The sequence below is a fragment of the Zalophus californianus genome, chromosome 5 (genome assembly GCF_009762305.2).
Source record: "Zalophus californianus isolate mZalCal1 chromosome 5, mZalCal1.pri.v2, whole genome shotgun sequence".
Lineage (NCBI taxonomy): Eukaryota > Metazoa > Chordata > Mammalia > Carnivora > Otariidae > Zalophus > Zalophus californianus.
In genome coordinates, this window is record NC_045599.1 from 148,189,814 (window position 1) to 148,213,007 (window position 23,194).

At 45.4% G+C, this 23,194-nt stretch overlaps 2 protein-coding genes across 4 annotated transcripts in view; one reads left to right on the forward strand and one right to left on the reverse strand.

Annotated features, from left to right (window-relative positions):
• MTRR (5-methyltetrahydrofolate-homocysteine methyltransferase reductase) overlaps nt 1–11,896 on the reverse strand; it is a 32,559-nt gene extending 20,663 nt beyond the window's left edge. For 2 of the 3 annotated variants that reach the window (XM_027606436.1, XM_027606434.1), the window contains exons 1-5: nt 11,835–11,896; nt 9,743–9,903; nt 7,876–8,029; nt 5,958–6,075; nt 2,849–3,227 (exon numbers count right to left, since the gene is read on the reverse strand). In XM_027606436.1, coding sequence (XP_027462237.1) covers nt 2,849–3,227; nt 5,958–6,075; nt 7,876–8,029; nt 9,743–9,871 — 780 coding nt within the window. In that variant the 5' untranslated portion in view covers nt 9,872–9,903; nt 11,835–11,896. Of the gene's footprint in view, nt 1–2,848; nt 3,228–5,957; nt 6,076–7,875; nt 8,030–9,742; nt 9,904–11,284; nt 11,800–11,834 lie in introns of those variants that run through there. The other variant, XM_027606435.2, reaches the window with a different exon arrangement.
• A 118-nt stretch (nt 11,897–12,014) lies between these two features.
• FASTKD3 (FAST kinase domains 3) lies at nt 12,015–22,655 on the forward strand. The gene is made up of 7 exons (XM_027607082.2): nt 12,015–12,141; nt 13,033–14,503; nt 15,138–15,223; nt 18,030–18,204; nt 19,386–19,455; nt 20,704–20,818; nt 22,302–22,655. Exons 2-7 carry the CDS (start codon nt 13,066–13,068, stop codon nt 22,398–22,400), a joined length of 1,983 nt encoding a protein of 660 aa, XP_027462883.1. The 5' UTR covers nt 12,015–12,141; nt 13,033–13,065; the 3' UTR covers nt 22,401–22,655.
• The last annotated feature ends 539 nt before the right edge of the window (nt 22,656–23,194 follow it).

Below are 23,194 nucleotides of genomic sequence, written 5' to 3' on the forward strand. Positions count from 1 at the left end.
AACTGCTAGAAGAGGGTCCAAGTTAGGCTGTTACCCTGGAACCCAAAGTGTAATCATGGGCACATACTAGAGTGGGGCCTATAGGACCAGGCTGTAAATGGGAATCCTAGGCCAAGTCTGGCTCCATGGGTCCACTCAGTTCTTGGCCTGTGGTTAAGGGCTATAGAGTGGAGAGGCCAAGAGGAAGCCTCTGAATTTGACACTGTCCTCTCCCCTCACCCAGGTAGAAAGTGAAAAATACAGCATCCTGAGGAATGGCAGGTATCAATACTACCCCTAAAAATATGCAGGACCGGGGATGGTCTCCACCTAAGTGACCAACCTGGTCCCTGCATGCAACCAGGCGGATCCTGGGGATTGACAATGAACCACAAGGAACACAAGCAGTAGCTCCAACTGCAGCCTCCGTGAAGGATGGTTTCTTTCGCTAGAGCAGATTCGTATGGCCTCAGATACATGGCGTGTGGACAGAGTGAGCCATTGTGCTCTTTTCCAGCTCTATCCCTAAAGAGGGCCACACACTTTCACTTGGAACTTTCCATTTACAATTTTGCCGCAAGAGGGTGATAATGCTCCTGCCAGCTGTTACAAAACAGTCTGAATCAGTGTGGAACATCTGGACACCCAGCAAAACACCACACCAGCCCACTACACAGGGACATCATGCTACTCACACTAAACGTGCAAGAAGTGGCTAGTGTGTGTGAGTCTCTGGAAAGGTCCAGGCCCTGTGCAGACTGAAGGCCCAGTGCTCCAAGTACAACTTCCAGGAGCCCAACAGCCTGGGGCATGCCAGGCCGCCCCCTCCAGGAAAGGACACGCTAATGCATCCTTGTACCTCACTTCCCCTGGAGAGAAGGAGAACAGAAGGTAGGCCCTCCAGTATCTGGAGCAGCATCTCCCACCCCTGGGATGACAGCTCCAACCCAAACAGCAGGTGACACAAGAGGCAGCCGGTTGAGAGAGGGGCCCTGAGCAGGAAAGGGCTGTGTGGCAGGTCCAAGTGATGGTGTGGACGAGAGCCCCTGCAGCTTGTCCCACAGGATCCAGAAACCCCACAGGCTACGAGACACCAGGACTGGTGGAACAGAAGCTGCGTGGAGCGGGACTGGCTGGGAAGACACTGAAGCTCAACTGCCTGCTCCACCCAGTGCTGCTCCCCCCTCCTCTCCTCGGGTCCCTAATGTGAGGATCCCAAGATGCCCCCACCAAAAAAAAAAAAAAAAAATCATTTTCCAACCCCTTATCCTCTAAGTGTATCCCTTGAACAAATGTACACAAATAGGACTTAAATAGTTGAGGTTTTAAAAATCTCTCCACCACATTACCAGGAACTAAAGCCTCTTTAACGACCTGTGCCATACCGGAAGCGTTCTCAGGTCCTCCTCCTGAAAGCGCTCCGTCCGATAAACCACGTTCACAGGCCTCTGCCACACGCCCCGTCCTTGTGGCGGGCAGCAGGGCGCTCTACCTGCCCGTGCGCCCACACCCACTGTCCAGCCAGAGGCTGACTGCATGCACTCCTGTCTAGTCCCAAGCCTGACAAAAATGTACTCATTATAATTACCTCACCTAACTAAACAATTTGCACAGTAATGAAGCGTAAGTGGAAAACAATCCCCAACAGAGACAGCTGTTTGTGTAAACACGTTTGTTTATCTGAAGGCTCTAGAAAGACACTATAAGCCACTATCCTATCAGGTGTGGGCCAACAGTTCTAATGTACTAGAAAGTTGTATTTAAATTGCTTCTCAAGTGTCTAAGCCCTGCTTCCTTAAAATAAGAAATCAAGAAACAAATCGTGACCCTGCACTGAGGGTGAAGTTTATGGGAGAAAGCCCACAGGGAACTGCACAATGAGCCACTCTAAAGAAAGAGGGCGTGGCTCTCCATGGAAAGATCGGCTGCAATGGAAATTTATTCTAGGCATGTTGGAAGAAGTTTCAGGGTGCCATATGCTGGCATTAGTGAGGAGAAATGAGTTGTTATTCAACTTAATGCTCAAAATTTACATACTACTTTAAAGGCACTTCTTTATTGTTAGAAAAAATACACTTGAGCAAAAAAAATGACAATATAGGCAAAAACTGGTCTGGAAGATGTTACCAAGAAAAAGAATAATCCTGGGGCGCCTGGGTGGCTCAGATGGTTAAGAGTCTGCCTTTGGCTCAGGTCATGATCCCAGGGTCCTAGGATCAAGCCCCACATCGGGCTCCTGGCTCAGCGGGGAGCCTGCTTCTCCCTCTCCCTCTGCCTCTCCCCCTGCTCATGCTCTCTCTCTCTCTCTCTCTCTCTCTCTCTGTAGCTCTGTGTCTCAGATGAATAAATAAAATCTTAAAAAAAGAAAAGAAAGAAAGAAAGACAGAGAATAATCCCCAAAGTGGAGCATCCCAGGACACCACAAGTCCATGCTGGAAAATAGATTTTACTGTAAATTAGTGCTTTCAAGTGTAGCTGAGGTAATTTCCTGAGTGCCCACAACAACTGGCCATCACCTGACTCACATCTAAAATGAGAAACAAAGCAGAAGTGATATAATACAAGTGCTTCTTCAATGCCCAGGCAAACTTTCTCTGTAAGGGACCAAACAGTAACCATCTCAGGCTTTGCCAGCCTCCAGGTACCCCCTGAACCCTGCCGCTAGAGCGCAGAAGCAGCCACAGACCACATGGGAAAGGACTGGCAGGCCGGGGTCCCCATAAAGCTTTACTTCCAAGATAGGCAGTGGACCACATCTGGCCAAGAGGACAGTTTGCTGACCTCTATTGTAATCTAATAAACAACAACAAAGCAAAACCCTGGGTAAGTTAATATTCTACAGCCTGAGGCATAAAGTAAAACCACTTACCTGGCCGAGAGACTCCTGCAGATGCACCTGCAAATATTCTGGTGGTAAGGCGGGAATATTCAGAGAGGCTTGTGAAAGTGGGGGTATCGAGTGGGTAAGTGAGGACTCAGATTCTGCTGGTGGAGCACTTGACTGATTTCTGTTCACTGTATTCTGTTCCCGCACCTCAGAATCCTTTCTCCCCGGATCATCTAATCTCAGAAGTTCAACTTGTGATTCAATGTGTAATAAGTCTGGTTTCACAGGATCCATCCGTTGAGAGGCATTAGATGCCATCTTGAGAGCCCCATTCCTCTCCTCTTTTCCTCTACTGGCCATAAAATGCTTCGTGAGGGCAGCCCAGAGTCCATCAATCCATGGCTCAACCACAAGTTCTAAACTAGATTGTTGTAATAAAAAAGGAAAAAATAAATCCCTAAGTTCTCCATTTAAATATATAATAATGGGACAATAGCAGTCTACTTGACAGAATGCTATGCAAATGTCAAAAACACTAAATACAATGACTATTCAGAATACAAAATATACTTATCATTAAGTTAAAAACATTACTGTGTGCTCGTTAGAACTTCAGCTGTAAAAAAACTGAGCATACATAAAGGTCAGAACAGAAATGAAGGCATTTTAAAAGTAATAGGTAACAGGAACGAGATTGCTCTTAACTTCGTAAAATATAGTTGGCAATATTTTAAGAAGTTGTCATTTTAAGTGGGCATGCGAAATTCTGATGAGGTTAACAGAACTTATCCCAAATCCAAGTCTACTCTAATATCACATGATAATTACATATGTCAAATGCACCATCATTTTCCCCCCTAATTTAGTGATTTTTTTTTCCCCTATAGATTAAAAGATCACCAAAAAAATAACTCTGGATTAATGCTAGGTATTCTAAGTAAACAGTTCACACCTTCAACTGGTTCTGAACATTTCTGATGAAATTTTCAGGAAGTCTGAACATAAGAGGAAAAAAAAAAACCCTAATTTTCCTTTAGGAAAGTTGAATGAATCATAGGTGCCTTTTAGAATGTGGTAGCGTATTTACTAATAAAGTAGGGCAAGCCAACAACAACATCCCCTACATTCTCATGGAGAAACTTGAAGTAAACTAAACAGGTAAGAAACCGTGCATCAGAATCTTGGAAATCACATCCTTCTCATTTTTAATCACAACTCAAAGGACATATCGATTAAATTCTAATTCATAAAGTTAAATGACAGGAGGAGGCACATTTCAGACCTCCGTCTTATGATTCTAGCTATCATCTCATTAGAACACACATCCACCCCTCAGAGCCTTTGGAAAAGCAAGTACATAAAATTCTGGGTTCAACAATGACAGCTATGTTTAAAATGCCATTTTCACAGCTCCGAAATATTAAGACAATAATACCCCCAACAGAAGAGCTAATTTCGGGGCGCCTGGGTGGCTCAGTTGTTAAGCATCTGCCTTCGGCTCAGGTCATGATTCCCAGAGTCTTGGGATCAAGCCCCACATCAGGCTCTCCACTCAGCGGGAAGCCTGCTTCTCCCTCTCCTGCTCCCCCTGCTTGTGTTCCCTCTCTCTGTCAAACAAAAAAAAGAGAGAGAGCTAATGTCCACGGAATACTTACTACAAGGCAGACATTATTCTAAGAGGACAACCTGTATCAATTCATCTGTTCCTCCCCCAAAAAAATCTCCACAGCACACATTATTATCCCCTATTTCACAGAGGGAGAAAGTGAAGCCCACAAAGACACAAAACGTAAGTAACATGACCAAGATTTCAGTCAGTGAAGTGGGGGGCAGTGGTTATCAAGGATCTGCATGCAGGTAACTGGACTGCACTCTGCATTCTTAACCCCATCAATGTGGGGGCTCTACACTAAGTCAGGATATGTCCTTGAAAATAATTTTAGAAGAGGAAAAATTCAAGGGAGGTAGTTAGGTTGAAAATTCAAGAGATGCAGGTTAATGAAATACACATTCAAGAATTTTAACACTGGAACCAGTAAATGAACAGGGAAACTGAAAGCCTCTGAAGAGAAAGAAAATACGGACTCAGTGATAGGCCCAATGGGTTCTGGAAGAAGTCAGCAAGTAAACGGCTCATGAGACAATAAACACTTAATGGCAACAGGACTCTGGCAAAAAACAACAAAACCCACACACACACAAAAATCAATATAAAGAGACAAAACTAAAAGGTGAACACGCAAGGCAACATGGTAGAGCTTTGTCACAATCAAGAACATATGCACTGGGGATGTGGAAAGAACACAGCTCATCGCCACCACAGAAAATGATGCAGTGGAGGGTGGGCTACGTGGAAAGAGAAGTGTCTCCAGCACACCTGTGCAAGGTGGTGCTGTGCAGAAAAGACATTCGCTGAATTTGCCATTCATAAACAAAGATCAAGTGAGTAAGAAGTTAATACATACTCCAAGCAGGAAAAAATTAAGTGGCTGTGCTGTCATCGGCTGAAATAGCCAAAAGCTAAATGATAAACTTAGTTGTAGGACAACATCTATAAGATCTTTGAATAAAGACATAAAGAGGATCTGAAAGGTGGCACATAGGGTGAAATACCGAACTGTAAAAACAAGAGTAAACTAATGGAAACAGGAATTATTTTTCTGGCTGGCATGGTGGCAAGCGGCCATTAGGATGGTAAGGAGAGAGCCAAGGCACGCAGCATGCTGTGAACGCCTCTGGTCTGTGTTCTCTGCTGGGCGCCCTCCATGTGAGGGCCCGCAACCAGTCACTGTGTGTGCACGGCAGAGAAGCAAACACGCAGGCTATCAAAGTTCCTAAAGAAAATGCGGACTTCTACAAATGCCTACACACTTCAAGACAAAAATAACTTTGCTGGGGCATCTTTTCAAATTTCTTCCATTAGCAGGTACCGAGATGCACGAGGCACTTAAAAAAGTCAACAGAATATATAAATCAAGCACTGGCTGATCTTTGGTCCTAGGAAAAAAGCTAACAAAAGGAAAATAACAGTCTCAAAATAAAAGCTTCAGTGCTAAATCAAAAATCATCACATTTTATAAACTCACAAACTTGCATCCAGTACACAGAAGGGCTGACAGGAAATGGCGGAGGAGAAGCACGCTGCTCTTACCCCACACAGTCATCCGCATGTCCGGTGTCATAGAAATGCTGGGCACCAAGCTCCTGAAGTCGCTTATCAATGATCTTCCCACCATTACAGAAGTATGTGTATTCTGAATCACCGAGCCCTAAGGAGCCCAAATAGGTTATGAGTACACACACAGTAAGGTTTAAATTTAAAGAAGAGATACAAGTATTTAAAACAGTACCATTCCATGCTCTGATTAATAACGCACACCTTCATATCTTCTGAGGCTTTCCTTGAGTGATACTAAGTATGCAAATATTTGCCTTCTATTTTACAATATTAAAGTACCAGACCCATCAAAACAGAAACAAACACTTCTTGGCCACTGTTAACAGGAATATTTTCACATTTTTGTTTCCATGAATCTATGTAAAAATATAGGAATCTTAGAAGAAAAATTAGGTTTAAAAAAACCATAATATCTGTATTTGCAGACTTTTCTGATCTAGTGCAGAGTTCTGCAAACTACAGCCTGTGGGCCAAACACCACTCAGTCTCTCTCTAAAGTTGTGTTGGACCACAGCCAAGTCCACTTGTTCACCCACTGTTTATGGCAGCTCTCCAGCTGCAACAGCAGAGTTAAGTAGTTGTTATAAAGAACACATGGTCTGCAAAGCCTAAAATATTTATCATCTGGCCCTTTATTGATTTTACTGACCCCTAACTGAGAGCATAGACAGGTACATCTGCAACATAATCATTCCCTATATTTTTGTGTTAGATGAATTAGGAACTGCTATGTTTCCTGGTAAGAAAATGGACTAACATTTTCAAACGTGGTTAAAAATTTAAGATTAAAAGCATCAATTTCTCAGTTGTTTAATCATCTCCATGTACTTTCACAAAAAAAAGAACAGGGTGAGATATTGTTGGGGGGGCTCCATAAATGGCCTAGGAGTGACTAGAATGCTTGGATACTTTTTTTCAGGAATTTTTTAAAGCAACACATACACGTTCATTCTTGAAAATAAAGAAATTAGAAAAAACCTGAATAAAAAATGTAAATATTCTAAAATAAGTTATACAAGACAGATCTTAGCCAGGGTCATAACCTCAAATTTCTAATCAGTTACTTAGCATAATCCATCTTTATCAGATACCCTCCCCCAAAATAATTCTCAAAGAGGATTCAAAGAACATAGACCACAAGCCAGGAATACAGGCTCTGAATTCTCTCTCTGGTGTTCTATCTCACTGAGCTGGTCCTTCTGATACTTTATCTTAGTTTTTTAATCTATACTTCACAGAGCCCTAGGCCAGTGTTTCCTAACCTGGAATGCATATTAGAATCACCTAGGAGTTTTTAAAACCACTGATGCCAGGACTCCACCTCCGAACAATTAAGTAAGAATTACTGGAGGTGGGACCAGGTAACAGAATTCAAGGAAAACCTCCCCCAGCTGATCCTAACATACGGCCGGGATTGGCAATCATCCTAGGGCAGTGGTTCTCAGGGAGATCAGATCTACCTGGGAGCTTCTGGATTTTTCTTTTTTCCTCTTAAAAACAACAAAAACAAAAAACCCAATAAAATAGAATTCAGAGTTGCTCCTTCAGGGTTTTTCTTTCTTTTTTTTTTTTAAACCAAGTTTGGGCAGGGGTGGGGGATGGGGGTGGACTAGCCGTTGATATTCTTAAAAGGTTTCCTAGTTGAATCTGATATGCGCCCATGGTTAAGAATGCTACTCCCGGGGCTCCACAGAGGAGCTGCTATGGGATGAAGACAGAGGAGGCATTCACAGAACACAGAACATTATAGAAATGTATAAAACACGTAACTGTAAATAGAAAACCAAGAACAAAATCTATACAACCACGTATCATGGTTTTGAAGGATACATTCAGATACCAGAATTAAAACCAGGAATAACTGAGGGCAGGCAGAACGCAGAGTCCATACCCAGTAATCCATAGCGCAGGTGAGCAAAGAAATCTCCCGGCAGAGCCTTGTCCTGTATTGCTTTCACGAACTTGCGCGCAGTGTCAGGTGGGTCTCCAGTGCCAGTGGTGGAAACAACCACAACAAGAGGCGCGGTTTCGGTTTTCAGATCATACTACAAAATGAGGACAGCATGTCAGGGATCTCCGGCTGTACAGAGTTTTGATTTAACACATCAGCAAGGCAACCAGCTAGGTCTCTACCCAGAACCAGTCATCCGTGCTTCATGTGGCTTCACAGCACAGAGGGTGTGGAGTGTTTCCAAGTTGGGAAAGTGCAAGTGTCACTCCTCACTTCCTCTGGGTCCAGGGAGCTGGGAATACTGAGCGGGTAAATGGAGATCATCGGCATTTGGTGTCTTACAGATAAAGTTTCTTCAGTCTAATTCTCACCTAAATTGAAATATTCCAAAGAGAGCACTGACCCTATTTCTAATGATTCCATGAGCTCTACTGCTCATGTGTATCATCGAATCTGACTCTGAGGGATTCACTTATTTTTCATGCTGATACAAGGATCTGAGCTAACAGACTACCTGGTGATTTGATGCTTACAGGGGACAGCACAAACTGTGTATTGAACTTTTACAGTTAAAGTAACTTCACCTCGACAAGGGCTATCATGACCCAGGAAGTGGACAGCTATCTGTTTAAACTTGGATCAAGAACTGGAGAAATCAATCAGCTGGGGAGAGCAAACAGGACTACTAACATGGCACTAAAAAAAAGAACATGTACTATTCACCTAATGTTCAAACAGCTGCTGGCCTAGGTGGTGAGGTGACCCCGAGGGGCCAAATCAGGGCTAGTTATATGGTGCTGACAACTTTTTGTTTGTAGTAACAGATTCAGATTATATTCTAGCATGTGGCATCCTCAACGCCAACACTGAAGTTACTGTAGGATTACAGAACCTGCTGATTGGTGGTGTCCTCCAGGATGCTCCCTGTTGGGTGAGTGGCTACATCTGGAGTCACCATGACCCTGATGCATAAAGGAACATGAAGGTTCTCCTATGAGCTGAGTTTATAATTCACTGATGCTGCTGACAGTCTAGTCTTTTGAACTAGAGATGTGGGAAAGGCCAGAGGAGGTTATGAACTTGAGTCAGTGTATGAGCAGGGTAATTTTTAAAGTACTGAACTGAATTTGACTTGTTAGTGGCTGGCACGTCAACTTGGGCTTATACAAAAGCTCCTGCTAGTTGCTATGGACTGCATTGTCTAAGACAGTAAAATCTGGAGAACTCAATCAGACTAACTAAAAGAAGAATACAGATGTTACAATCTTACATGATCTAAGGTAGGAATTTCTGCAGAGACTGAGAGTAAAAATAAGCAGTCCCTGACCTAAAGAAGCTCAATCTTCTCTAGATCCTTACACATCTGCTTTAAATTCTATTCCACAAAAGAAATGCATGGTCCTTCACTTGAAGGAACTCTGACATGAATGGCAAGGTCTTTATTTTGGGGAAATACAAACAGGGCACTGGGATTTGTGAGCTGGAAAACACATGTGTGCAGGCGAACACACATCTCGTTCGTTCTCACAGCTGCCCTGAGAGATAAACAAGGCAAACACTACTACTTCCCCTTATGGTTGAGGAGTAATTACTTGTTTCAGGTTTTTGAGACTGTTTAGTCTAATTTAAATGTACACTTGATTTGTTAAAAAAATGACAAATCTTACAACACAGTTGATAAAGTAGATTTGACAGTTGAAAAAAAGAAAAGTGTACGGAAGCATTTAGCAGCCTACTTCGTTTAACATCGCCTCCCAACCAAAATACTTCAAGCATAAAACAGTAAAAACCGTGAGTAACCATTTACCTTATCTGACTCACTAATACAGTGAAGATCTGCAGAAAATCCATGTGCAAATGCTTTTTCACATATTTCTTCTGCTATGGCCTTTGCCTGTCCTTTCTGTGTCGCATAGAGTAACAGAAACCTCCTCATAACCTCACGGCATATGCTACAGCTTTAACACACTGTAAAACAGAAGAGAGAAAAAGGGATTTTTTTTTTTAATTGAGGAGTACACCACAGGTATTAATTCTCCCTCACAATCTTTTTTAAAAGACTCCAACAATATCCACAAATAACATTTAATAGATTTCTCTATAAATATGTTAGTGTAATTCTCAGTCAGTCTAAAAAAGAGAATTCATCAAACCAGGGAGAATACAGGAGTAAAGCTCTAAGTCCATGGCTCAGAAATCTGAGGCTGGGGTCAGACGACCTGCGCTCGAATCCAGCATCCATCACTCACAACTGCAGAACTTCAGGCAAACTTTTCAACCCATCTGTGCCCCGGCTCCCTCACCCTTAAAATGGGGATAATAGTATCCACCTGACAAAGATGTGTGAGCTGCAAAGACCTGAACCATAGCTGAGACACAGCAGTACTCCAAAAATCTCAGATATTTTTATTTTATAAAAATGTAATGGGGCGCCTGGGTGGCTCAGTCAGTTAAGCATCCACCTTCAGCTCAGGTCATGATCTCCGAGTCCTGGGATCGAACCCTGAGTCGGTCTCCCCGCATAGCGGAGAGTCTGCTTCTCCCTCTCCCTCTGCTCTTATGCATGCTCTTGCTCTCAAATGAATGAATAAAACCTTAAAAATAAAAAAAAAGTGTAAAAATTGCATTGGAAGTATAGGATTTTGTTCCTACGTGATCCTAATACCAAATAAGCTAATCCCAGTAGTGAAGTTAATCAAGCTCCATACTCTGCTCTATTGTTTAATTCAGTATCAGACACAGAGGTGAGAGCACGGGTGTATATGTACAGAGAGAGGAACTATTTCCAGTCCACTCAAGCTTCAACTGTTTTTCCTGAAGAGAAAACCAGGAGTAAAATACGGGACTCGAGCCCGTGGGGAGGTGGTCTAGATACTTTTTTTTCCATACTCATCCAGGATCTAAAGCAGGGGCACTGTCGGGGGCCGGCTGGCTCAGTCGGAAGAACGTTGAGACCCTTGATCTCGGGGCGATGAACTGCCAGCACCCACGTTGGGTGTTAAGATTCCTTAAATAAAACTTAAAAAAAAAAGTAACAGAACTGGGGGACTGTCAACTTGTAGGAGCTGATTTCAATAAATCAATATCAAATCCCGGCTTTTTGGGAATGGACCATCAGTAGTTTTATGCTCCATTGCTCAGGTACATCTAGGGATAAATTAAGCCACAAAGAAATTAAGAGAATTGTGTTAGAAAACATTAAAATCATGGGATGTCCTCAGGGAGCAGAACAGCGCCTGGCACAGAGCAGGTGCTCAATAAGTCGGCTAAACGAACGCTGTGAAGACAACACCCATCTTGGACTCGGCGAGAACTGCGGAAATGCAGTGATGGAAAGGTCACCGCTTACCGTCACTCTAGCTGAGGACCTCGAGCTCTTGCTGGGCGCCAGGCACAGCCCCGGGCGCCCCCGTGCAGGAGCAACCCCTCAGACCCACCACCACCTTCCACAGGTCTGTGACCCGGTTCTCAGAGGCGGATCCCCGGCACCCGCAGAGCACCGGCAGGCGGAGAAGGGGGAGCAGCACCCCGCGTCACCCCTTCCCGACGCCCCCGCGGGTCCCGTCGCCCCCCAATCTAGGGAAGTGTTCTGGACGGAGACGCCCACGGAGGGGCCCGCAGCGACCTGCGGGGCCAGCGCCATTCGTGTCAACGCCGCCGCGCGGACGGACCCGGTCCCGGGGGGGCGACGGGAGGCCCCTGGGGCCAGCCTCTGGCGCAGCCAGCCCAGCCCTCCGCCCAGCGGGCCGGACTCCTGACCGACCCGCGAGCGCCCAGCCCGGCCACGAGAGGAACGTGCGGGCGCGGAGGTCGGGGCCTTCCCCCACCCTGTACCGCCTCCCCGCGGGCTCGAGGTGGGCGGGCAACCCGCCTGGAGAACAACAGCCACCGGGTCATACCTGAGGGCGAAGGCCGGAGACACTCTAGGACCGCGGAGGACCACGAGCCCTGCTCCCGCGCCTGCGCAGTCTGTCACGGCGCGCGCCTGTCCAGCGCCCAAGACCAATAAGGAGCTCAGGAAGGAACTGGGCCAATCACAGCGCTTCGGGCGCGGGCGTGGCCTTCTCCTTGCGCATGCGCCGGGCTGCTGGGGGGGGGGGGCGAGGGGGCCGGCTATGGAATGCGCGTACGGAGGCCCGCGAGGTTCCGGGGCCTCGGCGCTGCTCGGAGGTCCGGCGGTCTGAGCGCGGCAGGTGTCGCCTTGCGGTAGGTGTCCCGGCCCGGCATACGTGAGCCCGTGGCGTTGCCGAGGTGTCCGTGCTGCCATGGCCCGCCCGCTTCTCTCTGGCCGGCGCTGCTGTACGCCCCGTGCGTGAGCTCAGGTTCCCGGGTCGCCGGGTTTGGAGGTACCCGGAGCGTGGGGTCCTTTGATTCCTGGGAGGACGCGGTTCCTGGGGCGCCCCGTCTGCCCTGGACCGCACACATTCGTGTTCCCAAGACCAGGCAGAGCGTTTAGGTCTACACGGAACTTCCACCTTCCTCCCGTAGTGCCCTGCATCGTTTCACTTCTTTTAAATCTGCCTTTTTCCCCCTTGGCCAAACTAGACCCCTTTCTTCCTCCGCCCCGGCCAGATCTTTTCTTCGAGAGGAAAACACCTCAAGCCTTTTATACCTGTTTCGACCCTTGCTTTGCGTTGACCTATACGAATTTTGGCCCTTTTACCCGTTGCTCCTTTTGGGTATATTTAACCTGACGCAGTGCTTTCTATCAGCCAACATAGAGGAGGCGTGTTTCGGGTGTAGACCGCCTGAGTGTGAATCCCAGCTCTGCCCCGGACGAGCTGTGCAGACCGGACAAAATGCCTCTTTGGGCTCAGTTTGCTCATCTGTAAAATGATTAGAAGTACTTAATTCCTTGTGTTGTGAGGGTTAAGCTATACCGGTAAAGCACGGGGGTACATGGCGAATAATAGCGAGTATTATTCTTAGCTGCCACTTCTCTAAGCCGTGGGATGCAGAGATTGATGTTCGGGTACTTGTGTTTAAGTGGGAGGTTTTTGTGAATCATTTGTCACGAGTACTCATCCTGCTTCATAAGCGTTCATGTTGTTGAGTTATGCTCTGTATATATTTGACCATGTTTTTTATTTCCTCTAGTCATAAATCAAGAAGAGTTGAGAATCGGATGGCATGGCTTTAATTACCTTGCGGAGGAACCTTTGCCATTTGTCTGATTTTCGGATCCACGGAGCTCTGGCTGCTTTGAAAAATCATCCTGTAAATTATGTTCACAAGGTTTCGGAGGAGCGTCTGTGTCCGTGGTTCTGTTCACCACAGTCTGAGCCTTTCAGGGTCAGATTCCATCATGGCCGTTGTAAAAAGTTCCATTCAGAAAATGGAAAGGACCTTAATCCAGTTGGTGAGCCGGTGTTCTCTCAAACACATGATTGGGATAGGCCTGAACAAAATCTTAAAAGTGGGGATGAACAGATGTTTTACAGGAGACTGAACAACTTCACCTCATCAGAAGAAGTGTTAAGTTTTATAAGCACGCTGCAAACTTTGCCTGATACTCTAGCAGCAGGAGCCTTACAGCGGATTTGTGAAGTGGAAGAAAAAGAGGGTAATCAAAAGCTGCCAAAAGAAATACTAAAGAATAGTGTCTTTCAAGCCTTATGCATTCAGTGTGAACAGGAATCCTCAGGTCTGCCAGACACCGTTTTGGTGACTGCTTTGCAAGCCCTGACTCTGTTGCACGTGGATCCCCCCAGTAGCTTGTTACTGAACCTGGTGGCCGAATGCCAGCGTCGTCTCAAACGGGGTGGCCTGGAAGTTCACAGTCTTTGTGTTCTTGGGGAAAGTCTGATTAAACTGCAAGGTCCAGGCTGTGCGACGCTAGAACTGATTATATGTCAACTGAAAAGTGAAAAATTGGAAGAATTTACTCCTGAGGATATTGTGGCCCTTTATAGGATACTGCAGGCTTGTAGTGAAAAAGTGGACCAACACCAAGCATTCCTAAATAAGTTAAACAACTTCTCTCTGTCAGTAGTTTACAACTTGAGTCCTACATTGATGAGCCAAATGCTCAGTGCCCTAGCAGTTCTTGATCAAACTCAGGCACTTCCTCTGGTTATAAAATTGGGAAAATACGTTGTGAGGCATATCCCTCATTTTACTAATGAAGAGCTCAGAAAAGTCTTAGAGGCTTTCATATACTTTGGGCACAATGACAGATTTTTTACAAAAGCCCTAGAGCAACATGTAGCTTCAGTGTGTCTCACTTTGGATCCTGAGGTTGTCAGCAAGGTCATGGAGTACTGCAGTAGGAAAAGGATTCTTTCAAAACCCATCCTCAATGCAGTGGCAGAAACCTTTGTTTGCCAGTCAGAAAAATTTTTGCCTCATCAGATTTCTGAGTTAATCGAACCTTTTGGAAAACTCAATTATTTGCCCCCAAATGCCTCTGCTTTATTTAGAAAGCTAGAAAACACGTTGCTCACTCATTTCAATTATTTTCCACCCAAAACACTACTGAAAATTCTCCATTCGTGTTCACTAATTGAATGCCATCCGGTCAACTTCATGGCAAAAATATTCAGCCCTTATTTTCTTCAAAAGCTGCAAGGTGAGTTGGTTATAACTTCTGAAAGTGGGGAAATTGAACGTGTACTCTTTTCAAGTTGTGTATCTACCTGTACACTGAGCAATGCGTCACCTCTGTTTTCTCTTCCGTAATAACCTGAAGATGAGTGTCAGGTGCCAGTGGATACACAGAGTTCCAGGATGATGGAACACTGCACAAAGCAAAACAGTTTCTGGTCAACAGACCGCCAGCCTGAGTCTTGAGGGATGTGACGTGGCCCTGGTCATAGTCACAACATGTCAGAAGCCGTGAACGCAACTGGCAACTTCTCGGTTTTGAAAGGATGGCGTTGGTCGTCTCAATTGATGGCCACCCAGATGTGTCAGGTGTCCATGTCTCCACAGTTAAAGGAAATTCTCAATGATTTTAATATACCTGGTACTTTGAATTATATTCTGTAGTTTGGAGCTTGAGTTCCTTGGAAGTTAAAATGAGATTGTATTGATGGCAAGCTAGAGGGCATAATTAACTCTGACACGTTCTTTTCCCAGAGTCATTTAAAAGTACGTTACTTCCGGAGTGATCAGTGTGTGTTGTGCATTCCTGGATGTACCTTTCTTTTGTCACACATACCAAAATCCAAACTTAAGTACAACTGGAATGCTTTTTATTTCAGGTGAAGAATTGTATTTGGACAGACTGAGCCTTGCACAGCTGACCCAACTGTTCTTAACCTCAGTCCTAGAATGCCCTTTCTACAAGGTAAGAGCAAGAGCCGGGTGCCTTATTTCCCTGTGGGGGCAGCTTTCTTTTGTCTTCCCTCTCCCAATCTTTTAAGTTTCTCCTCTTTTGATCTGTCTCAGTAACGGCATCAGAAAGCAGAACTTTCATTCGCTTGGAGTTACTTGCCACCAGGTAGTCTTTTGATATTGAATTGGCCCCATTCCTATTGTCTTTAAAGGACCCGTTTCCTGCCGCAAGGTGTCTTGGAAGATTTGTCCTCCAGTCAGAGCGACCTTAGATTCACTCTGCTGGCTGTGAAGGGCTTTAGTACTCCCCATAGCTGTTAGATACAAAAGTGTGAATCTCTGGACTGAGCAAATCCTAAATGATTTCAAGTACATTTTTAAGCCAAGCCAGACATTTCCCTCTTCTCTGATAGGGTTCAGTGTAGGTGCAATTTGTGCTTCCCATCTAGTACTCTAGAGATTCATTCTCCTAACCTAATCAGGCCCCTTGTGTTGGGTCACAGATGGCATCTCTAGACTTGCTCATCCCTGCCTGGTCCTCCGGGCTACATGGAGTCCCCTTTAAGAGTAGCTCACTTCAGAGTAAGGTGTAAGAATGAAGATACCACTATTTTCTTCTTCTTTTTTTTAAAAGATTTTATTTATTTATGTATTTGACAGAGGGAGGGAGAACACAAGCGGGGGGAGCAGGTTCCTCGAAGAGCAGGGAGCCCGATGCGGGGCTCGATCCCAGGACCCCAGGATCATGACCCGAGCCGAAGGCAGAGACTTAACTGACTGAGCCACCCACATGCCCCCCACTATTTTCCTTAAAGCTGCTTAAACAGTGCTAAGGCACATAGAGATCAATGGTACTTAGGTCCAACCTCCTTCCATCCCTGAAGGAGCAGTGTTGAGAACAGTTTTTATGTTGAGATGCGCACAAATGCACGAACACTATTTTGCCTTGGCATGGGACTACTGCAAGGACAGTGTGCTTGTATGTATCCAGTATATTGCAGACGTTCCTTGGGGGCAATACACAAAGATTAAGTGCATTCTTTTTAAGGATGGCATGCTATTTCCAGACATTTATTCTGTTGCATCATTGTTGGACTTCCAGGTTTTCTCCAGCATTTCTCTCCATCAGCGGGCTGTAATAAATATCTCTACATATCCTTCCCTACTGGAGCCTTTTTGTTTTTTGATCTAGAGACTAGATTCCTGAAAGTGAGTTGATTGCATTACCCACAGATTTGCCGCCCCTAATGGTTGTAGATGTCCCTTCCTCCACCGTGGCCCTGCCTCTTCTGTCGCTGTGTTATTAGTCCTTTAATTGTTGTCATTCGACTCCATGAGAAAGACTACTGTGTCACATGTTTAAATTGCATTTTAATGAGCAATAATGAGTTGAACATATTTTCACGGTGCTTATTGGTCATTTACATTTGCTGTGAATCCTCTAGTGACCTCTTGACTCAGGTTCCTATTGGGTTGTCTTTTTTTGGGGGGGGTCTCATCCTAGAACACATAAGATGGAGCTGTTATCTCCTGTGTATCTGTGTATGTTGTAGATATGTCCTCCTGGTTTGTAGTTCTGAAAAAATTTTTTTTTCTTTTTTTGGGAGAGAGAGCATGTGCACATGTGCATGGGGGAGGGAGGAGGGTGCAGGGAGAGAGATAAACTTAAGCAGACAGCCGCCCTGAACTCAGAGCCTGGGGCGGGGTTCAATCTCAGGACCCCGAGGTCATGACCTGCGCTGAAATCAAGAGTCGGACACTTGACTGACTGAGCCACCCAGGTGCCCCTGTAGTTTTTACTTTTTTGTTTGTTTTAATTTAATATTGTTTATGGTATCTTTGTGCTCTATAAAAATTTTTAAGTTTTGGGCGCCTGGGTGGCTCAGTTGGTGGAGCGACTGCCTTCGGCTCAGGTCATGATCCTGGAGTCCCGGGATCGAGTCCTGCATCGGGCTCCCTGCTCGGCGGGGAGTCTGCTTCTCCCTCTGACCCCCTTCCCTCTCGTGCTCTCTGTCTCTCATTCTCTCTCTCTCTCTCTCTCGAATAAATAAATAAAATCTTTAAAAAAAAATTGTTTTCTGTAGTGAAATCTATCCATCTTTTATGGTTTCTTCTCTCACTTCAGAATATTTTACCTGTTCTAAGGTAATATAAATATTTTTCTAAATTTTTAAAATATCACTTCCCGGGAGTAAGTCGGAGGGGGAGACGAACCATGAGAGACGATGGACTCTGAGAAGCAAACTGAGAGTTCTAGAGGGGAGGGGGTGGGGGGATGGGTTAGCCTGGTGATGGGTATTCAAGAGGGCACGTTCTGCGTGGAGCACTGGGTGTTATATGCAAACAATGAATCATGGAACACTACATCAAAAACTAATGATGTAATGTATGGTGATTAACATAACAATAAAAAATTAAAAAAAATAAAAATATCACTTCCCTTCCTGTGTTTAGCTCTGTAACTCACGTGGAATTTCTGACAGTCCACGGCGCATGCTAGAATTTTCCCTTCATTCCCTCCCAGGTAGATTACCAGCTGCAGTATTTACTATATAGCTGTCCTTTTCTCCCTGAATTGAAATGTCACCTTTTTCATATTGTCCTCTGTTAAAAACGTGAGCGTCCTCGAGGCCCTTAAAGCGATTCTGAGAGTTCCAGAGATGTTTCTTGAGCTGTAACAGCATGGCTATTCCGTCCCTCCCTTTCTGTGACCTCTGACTACTTTGAAAACACATTTAAAAGATGTATTGAACTATTGGATTTATTTTCTTGTTTTGTATCGTATCTTCCATTCTCAAGTTTAAACATCCAATTTTTAGGGTCAGAAACTTCTTCCTAAGTATCAAGTGAGGTCATTTCTTACTCCGTGCTCTTCCCTGGAGACGCCTGTGGATTTTCACCTTTACAAATCTGTGAAGATTGGACTGATTGACCTTTTGGGAGCAAGATTGTATTTTGCTTCAAAAGTGTTAACGCCCTACTGTTACACAATAGGTGAGTAGTAGGGAGTTTTGCTGTTGCTTACCAGCTTCGGCATGCTGTCCTCTTTGGGAATCTGTGGGATTTAGTAGCCAGTGGAAGGCCTGGAAATGTAAAGCAGAGGTGGCCCTTTCCTGAAGGCAGATTGGAACAGTGGGTGAGCGGTAGGGCTGTGGAGTCCAGACGGTAGGGGGGAGTCCCACGTGGTAGCGGAATGTCTTTGAGCAGAGGAACCTTTCTCTGCTTGATTCTTTTCTGTAAAATGAGAGTAGGAAGCGTAGTGACCCAGACTTCCATAAGGACCAGGTGCGAGTGTAGAGTGATACCAGGAACTATGGGAGCTGTGCCGTTGCCCATTGCTGTTGTCCTCTAGGGCAGCGCTGGCCCACACAGCAGGCAGGAGTCCCTGTGGCTACTTAAATTTCCATTAGCTCAGATTTAAAACCCATCCGAAGTTCAGTTCCTTGGAGCCACACGTCAAGTGCTCAGACTCCCAGGGGGCGGGCGGATGCCGTAGTGGACAGCAAAGGTGAAAATACGTGCTTCGCAGCAGAAAGTTCTGTTGCACGGGGCTGGCCGGAGAGTTCAAGCCCTTATGTCCTTCATGGTTTTTTAAAAATTAATGAGTAAAAGAAAATCAGCTCGAAGGTGACAGTGTCTTATTGGCTTCAGGTGGTCATAGCTCACCTCCCCCTTACGTGCTCTTTTTACAAAAGGAATGGCAGACCATCAGAGGAAGGCAGTGGGGTCTCCTGTGCCCCACAACCACCCGTCGGGGTGCAGGAGACAGTGCCTACCTTGGCGGCCCTGGGAGCCCCAGCGATGAAAGTTTTGACTTGCAGAGGTTATACCTGTGCTTTGCTTAAAGGATTTTCTTCACTCTGGGTCGAAGGGTGCCCACCGCTTACTATAAGGAGAAGGAAAAAGCAGGCGGGGTTCTTGTCACGCCCGATACCTTGAGGACCCACTCCTGGTTTTCGGGTGGTTGAGCCTCCTTAATTTAAGGCTGACGTGGTTGATCATAGAGCTGGTTAAAGTGAAATTCTCACCGTGGTCTGGTGTGGTCATTACTTCGCAGCCTTCAGCACAGCTGGGTGTGTTGCGGTGTGGACAAATTCAAAGCAGAAGGAGGAGAGCAGGCGCGTAGTGTTTGTGAGGGCACCACACGGAGAATGTTTCCTTTCTTCTCTCACCAGATGTTGAAATTAAATTAGACGAAGAAGCATTAGTACTGCCATATACAGTTGACGAAGATGTGCATAAAAGGTAAAGAAAATCGGTGTGGTTTTTATGTGACAAGACGTGGCGAGCTTGATAATCGATGCTATTTTCTCAAGGTGGGAGAGTTGACATGGTTCTGGAAGTAAAGACGGTAGAGTGCAGCAGCCCAATTGTGGAAATTCTGTGTAACATAAACATTAATGTTAATAAACTTGAGTGCAGTTTCAGCATAGGAAAGGATAGCACACCCGTGAGTTCCTGAAAATAACGCTGACACACTGAAATAGCCGAATCCCCAGTAAACCCTTGCCACAAAAAATGTATAAATATTTTGGATTGTCTTAAAAATTGAGTTTCTCCCTCTTATTAGATAAAGGGCTAGTATCCAAAATCTATAAAGAACTTATCAAACTCAAGAACCAAAAAAACAAATAATCCAGTCAAGAAATGCGCAGAAGACATGAGCAGACATTTCTCCAAAGAAGCCACAAATGGCCAACAGACACATGAAAAAACGCTCCACATCACTTGGCATCAGGGAAATACCGATCAAAACCACAATGAAATACCACGTCACGCCAGTCAGAACGGCAAAAATTAATTGGTGGGAATGCAACCTGGGGCAGCCACTCTGGAACACTGTAGGGAGGTTCCACAAAAAGTTAAAAAGAGTTACCCTACGACCCAGCAATTGCCCTACTGGGTATTTACCCCAAAGGATATAAACATAGTGATTCAGAGGGGCACCTGCACCCCAATGTTTATAGCAGCAATGTCCACAAAAGCCAAATTATGGAAAGAGCCCAGATGTCCATCGACAGATGAATGGATAAAGAAGAGATGATATATATACCCAAGGGAGTATTACTCAGCCATCAAAAAGAATGAAATCTTGCCATTTGGAACAACGTGGATGGAGCTAGAGTGTCTTATGCTAAGCGAAGTAAGTCAACCAGAGAAAGACAAATACCATATGATTCCACTCACGTGGAATTCAAGAAACAGGTGAACATAGGGGAAGGAGGGAAAAAAGAGGGATGCAAACCGTAAGAGACTCTTTAACTAGGGGAGAACAAACCGAGGGTTGCTGGAGGGGACGTGGGTGAGGGGATGCGGTACTGGGTGATGGGCATTAAGGAGGGCACTTGATGGAATGAGCACTGAGTGTTATATGCAACTGAAGAATCACTGAACTCTACCTCTGAAACTAATAATACACTATATGTTAACTAAATTGAATTTAAATAACTTAAAAAATAACAAAAAAATAAGTTTCCCCCTATAATTTTTCAGGGTAGCGCTGTGCATTGATGATCCAAAAAGATTTTCTCTGAACAGCAAACACTTACTGGGAAAGGAAGCTATTAAACAGAGACACTTGCGCTTGCTTGGTTATCACGTTGTTCAGGTATGAGTTCTCCTGTTTCCTTTGCTCCAAAACCAATTTCTTTTTTTTTTTAAGATTTTGTTTATTTATTTGACAGAGACACAGCAAGAGAGGGAGCACAAGCAGGGGGAGTGGGAGAGGGAGAAGCAGGCTTCCCGCGGAGCAGGGAGCCCGATGTGGGGCTCGATCCCAGGACCCTGATATCATGACCTGAGCCGAAGGCAGATGCTTATCGAGTGAGCCACCCAGGCGCCCCTCCAAAAGCAATTTCTACTTTAGATTTGCTTTTCCCAGGGTGCTAGGTAGTCTGCCAGCCCAGTGGACCAAGGATCTTACATCTAGTTTAAATGTCAACTTCGTTCATTAGGCTTAATCTCTGTATTTATATTTCGAAATACAGAACGTTCAGACCTTCCGTTTTCCAAAAGTGAGGCATCCCTGTATTTTCTATGAGCTGTGCTAACCTCTGCTTCTAGAATTACTAAATTATTAGAATATCTGTTTTACTTTCATTTCCCCCTGATATAATGAATAGAAATAGACAAGAGGACCCTTTAAAACCAGAATCCTCACCAACACTTTTATGTATTTATTTATTTTTAAAGATTTTATTTATTTATTTGACAGAGACACAGCGAGAGAGGGAACACAAGCAGGGGGAGTGGGAGAGGGAGCAGCAGGCTTCCCGCCGAGCAGGGAGCCCGATGCGGGGCTCGATCCCAGGGCCCTGGGACCATGACCTGAGCTGAGGGCAGACACATAACGACGGAGCCACCCAGGCGCCCCCTCACCAACACTTTTAAGGCCTCAGCGCTCGCTTGCATCTGCGGTATCGATGGCTCACCAAGGTCCCCTGTGAGGAGTCCGCGGTGAAGGTGCACGGAGCTGCCCAGCTGCCAGTCTGCTCTCATGTCTGGTTCCGTTTTTCCACTCCGTATTTCACCTATGTCCCCAGACTAATTTTTCTAGAGATAACACGCCAGTGCGTGTTCAGAAACCTTTATTGTCCCTTCACCGCTTACAGGAGAAAGCGAAAACCCGTCTACATCTGAGCGTTCAAGAGCCCCCCAGCTGGCCCGCAGCCAGACCCGCTCCGAGCTCAGCGGCCTCTTCCCTGCCCCCATCCCTCTCCATGCTCTCCTGCCTTTCTCCCTTGCCCACGCTGCTTCGCCCGTCAGACTGGTCTCCACCGCTCTGAGGATCCAGATTCGGGCTCCGTCTCGGCCCCTGGCTCTGGCTCTCCTTCCACCCTCAACTGAAATGTGAGGCTCTGCCCGTGCTGGAGTTGGCAGTGTTCTCGGCATGTTCTGCTGCTGGTGTACGGAGCCCCGCCTGTGTGCCGGGCGCTGTTGGAGGCGCTGGGGGTACCCGATGCCGGCTGTGAGCTCTGCCCTCCGGGAGCCTACGTGCCGCCGAGGGGGGCGGGTTCGAGAAACCAGAACACCAAGGTGCTTTAGAACGTGACGGGTTATGATGTCTTTCTTTTATTTCCCTTCCTTTACAGATCCCCTATTACGAGATCGAGATGATAAAATCAAGAGTGGAATTGGTGGAGTATTTACAAAGAAAACTGTTTTCTCAAAACATGGGCGTTCGTTGGTAACAGGAAGGAATGCTGGTTCTAGGACTCAGAACGTGAAGAACCTGGGTTTTCATGGGACTCGGTACAAAAACAGAACGTACATTATGACTTAGCCGTTCGTGGACTGTGGTGATCTGGAAAGGGTCTAGTTTTCCTTATACCATGTATACACTTAACCAGTGGTAAATTTTAAATAAAGTTTTATTTTTATTTAATACCATTATAGGTATTTTATACATGAAGCAATTGATCGAGTACAATAAAGGATTGAAATGAGGGTCATTTTTAAATCTTTGTTTTATGGTGGTTATTTGCTAACTGAAAATATTTTCTTTCAAGACCTTTGTTTCCTCTTGTAACAAATAGAAGGAAGAAATCTTGTCTCCTATTTCCCTCTTTCATACTTGGTTAGAAGCAGTCCTACGTGGTAAGGAGAAGGAACTGTGGAGAAGAGCCTAGGACTGTTGATAGAAACGTGTCATTACAGAATTATGCAGAAATAACTCTTTAGTTAGTAAGAGAACGTTTTCCATCGGAACAGGAGCTATTTATCCTTTTTTTAAGGTGTAAAGATGTGAAAGTTATTTAGGTGGGATTTGGGGAGAGGCACTTGATTGAGAGAGAAGTGTCTGATTTTGAATCGAATGGATCAGATTGTCTGCCAGTGCAAATGCGTCCTCGCGCCGTTGGTGTCAGGTTCGAGTTTCGGGGGAGAAGAGTACGAGGAGGCCAGCTGGTGGGCGGCGGCAGCTCAGGAGCTGCGCGCTCGGGCTCTTAGCCAGCAAGTTCCGTGACCCTGGACGGGGGGACGGGCT

Excerpts from the sequence above, each read along its gene's own strand:
- FASTKD3 (XM_027607082.2), top strand. The coding sequence starts at position 13,066 with ATGGCTTTAATTACCTTGCGGAGGAACCTTTGCCATTTGTCTGATTTT. Across the intron at positions 14,504-15,137 it reads TTTTCTTCAAAAGCTGCAAG|GTGAAGAATTGTATTTGGAC; the intron begins GTGAGTTGGTTA and ends TTTTTATTTCAG. Across the intron at positions 15,224-18,029 it reads TAGAATGCCCTTTCTACAAG|GGTCAGAAACTTCTTCCTAA; the intron begins GTAAGAGCAAGA and ends TCCAATTTTTAG.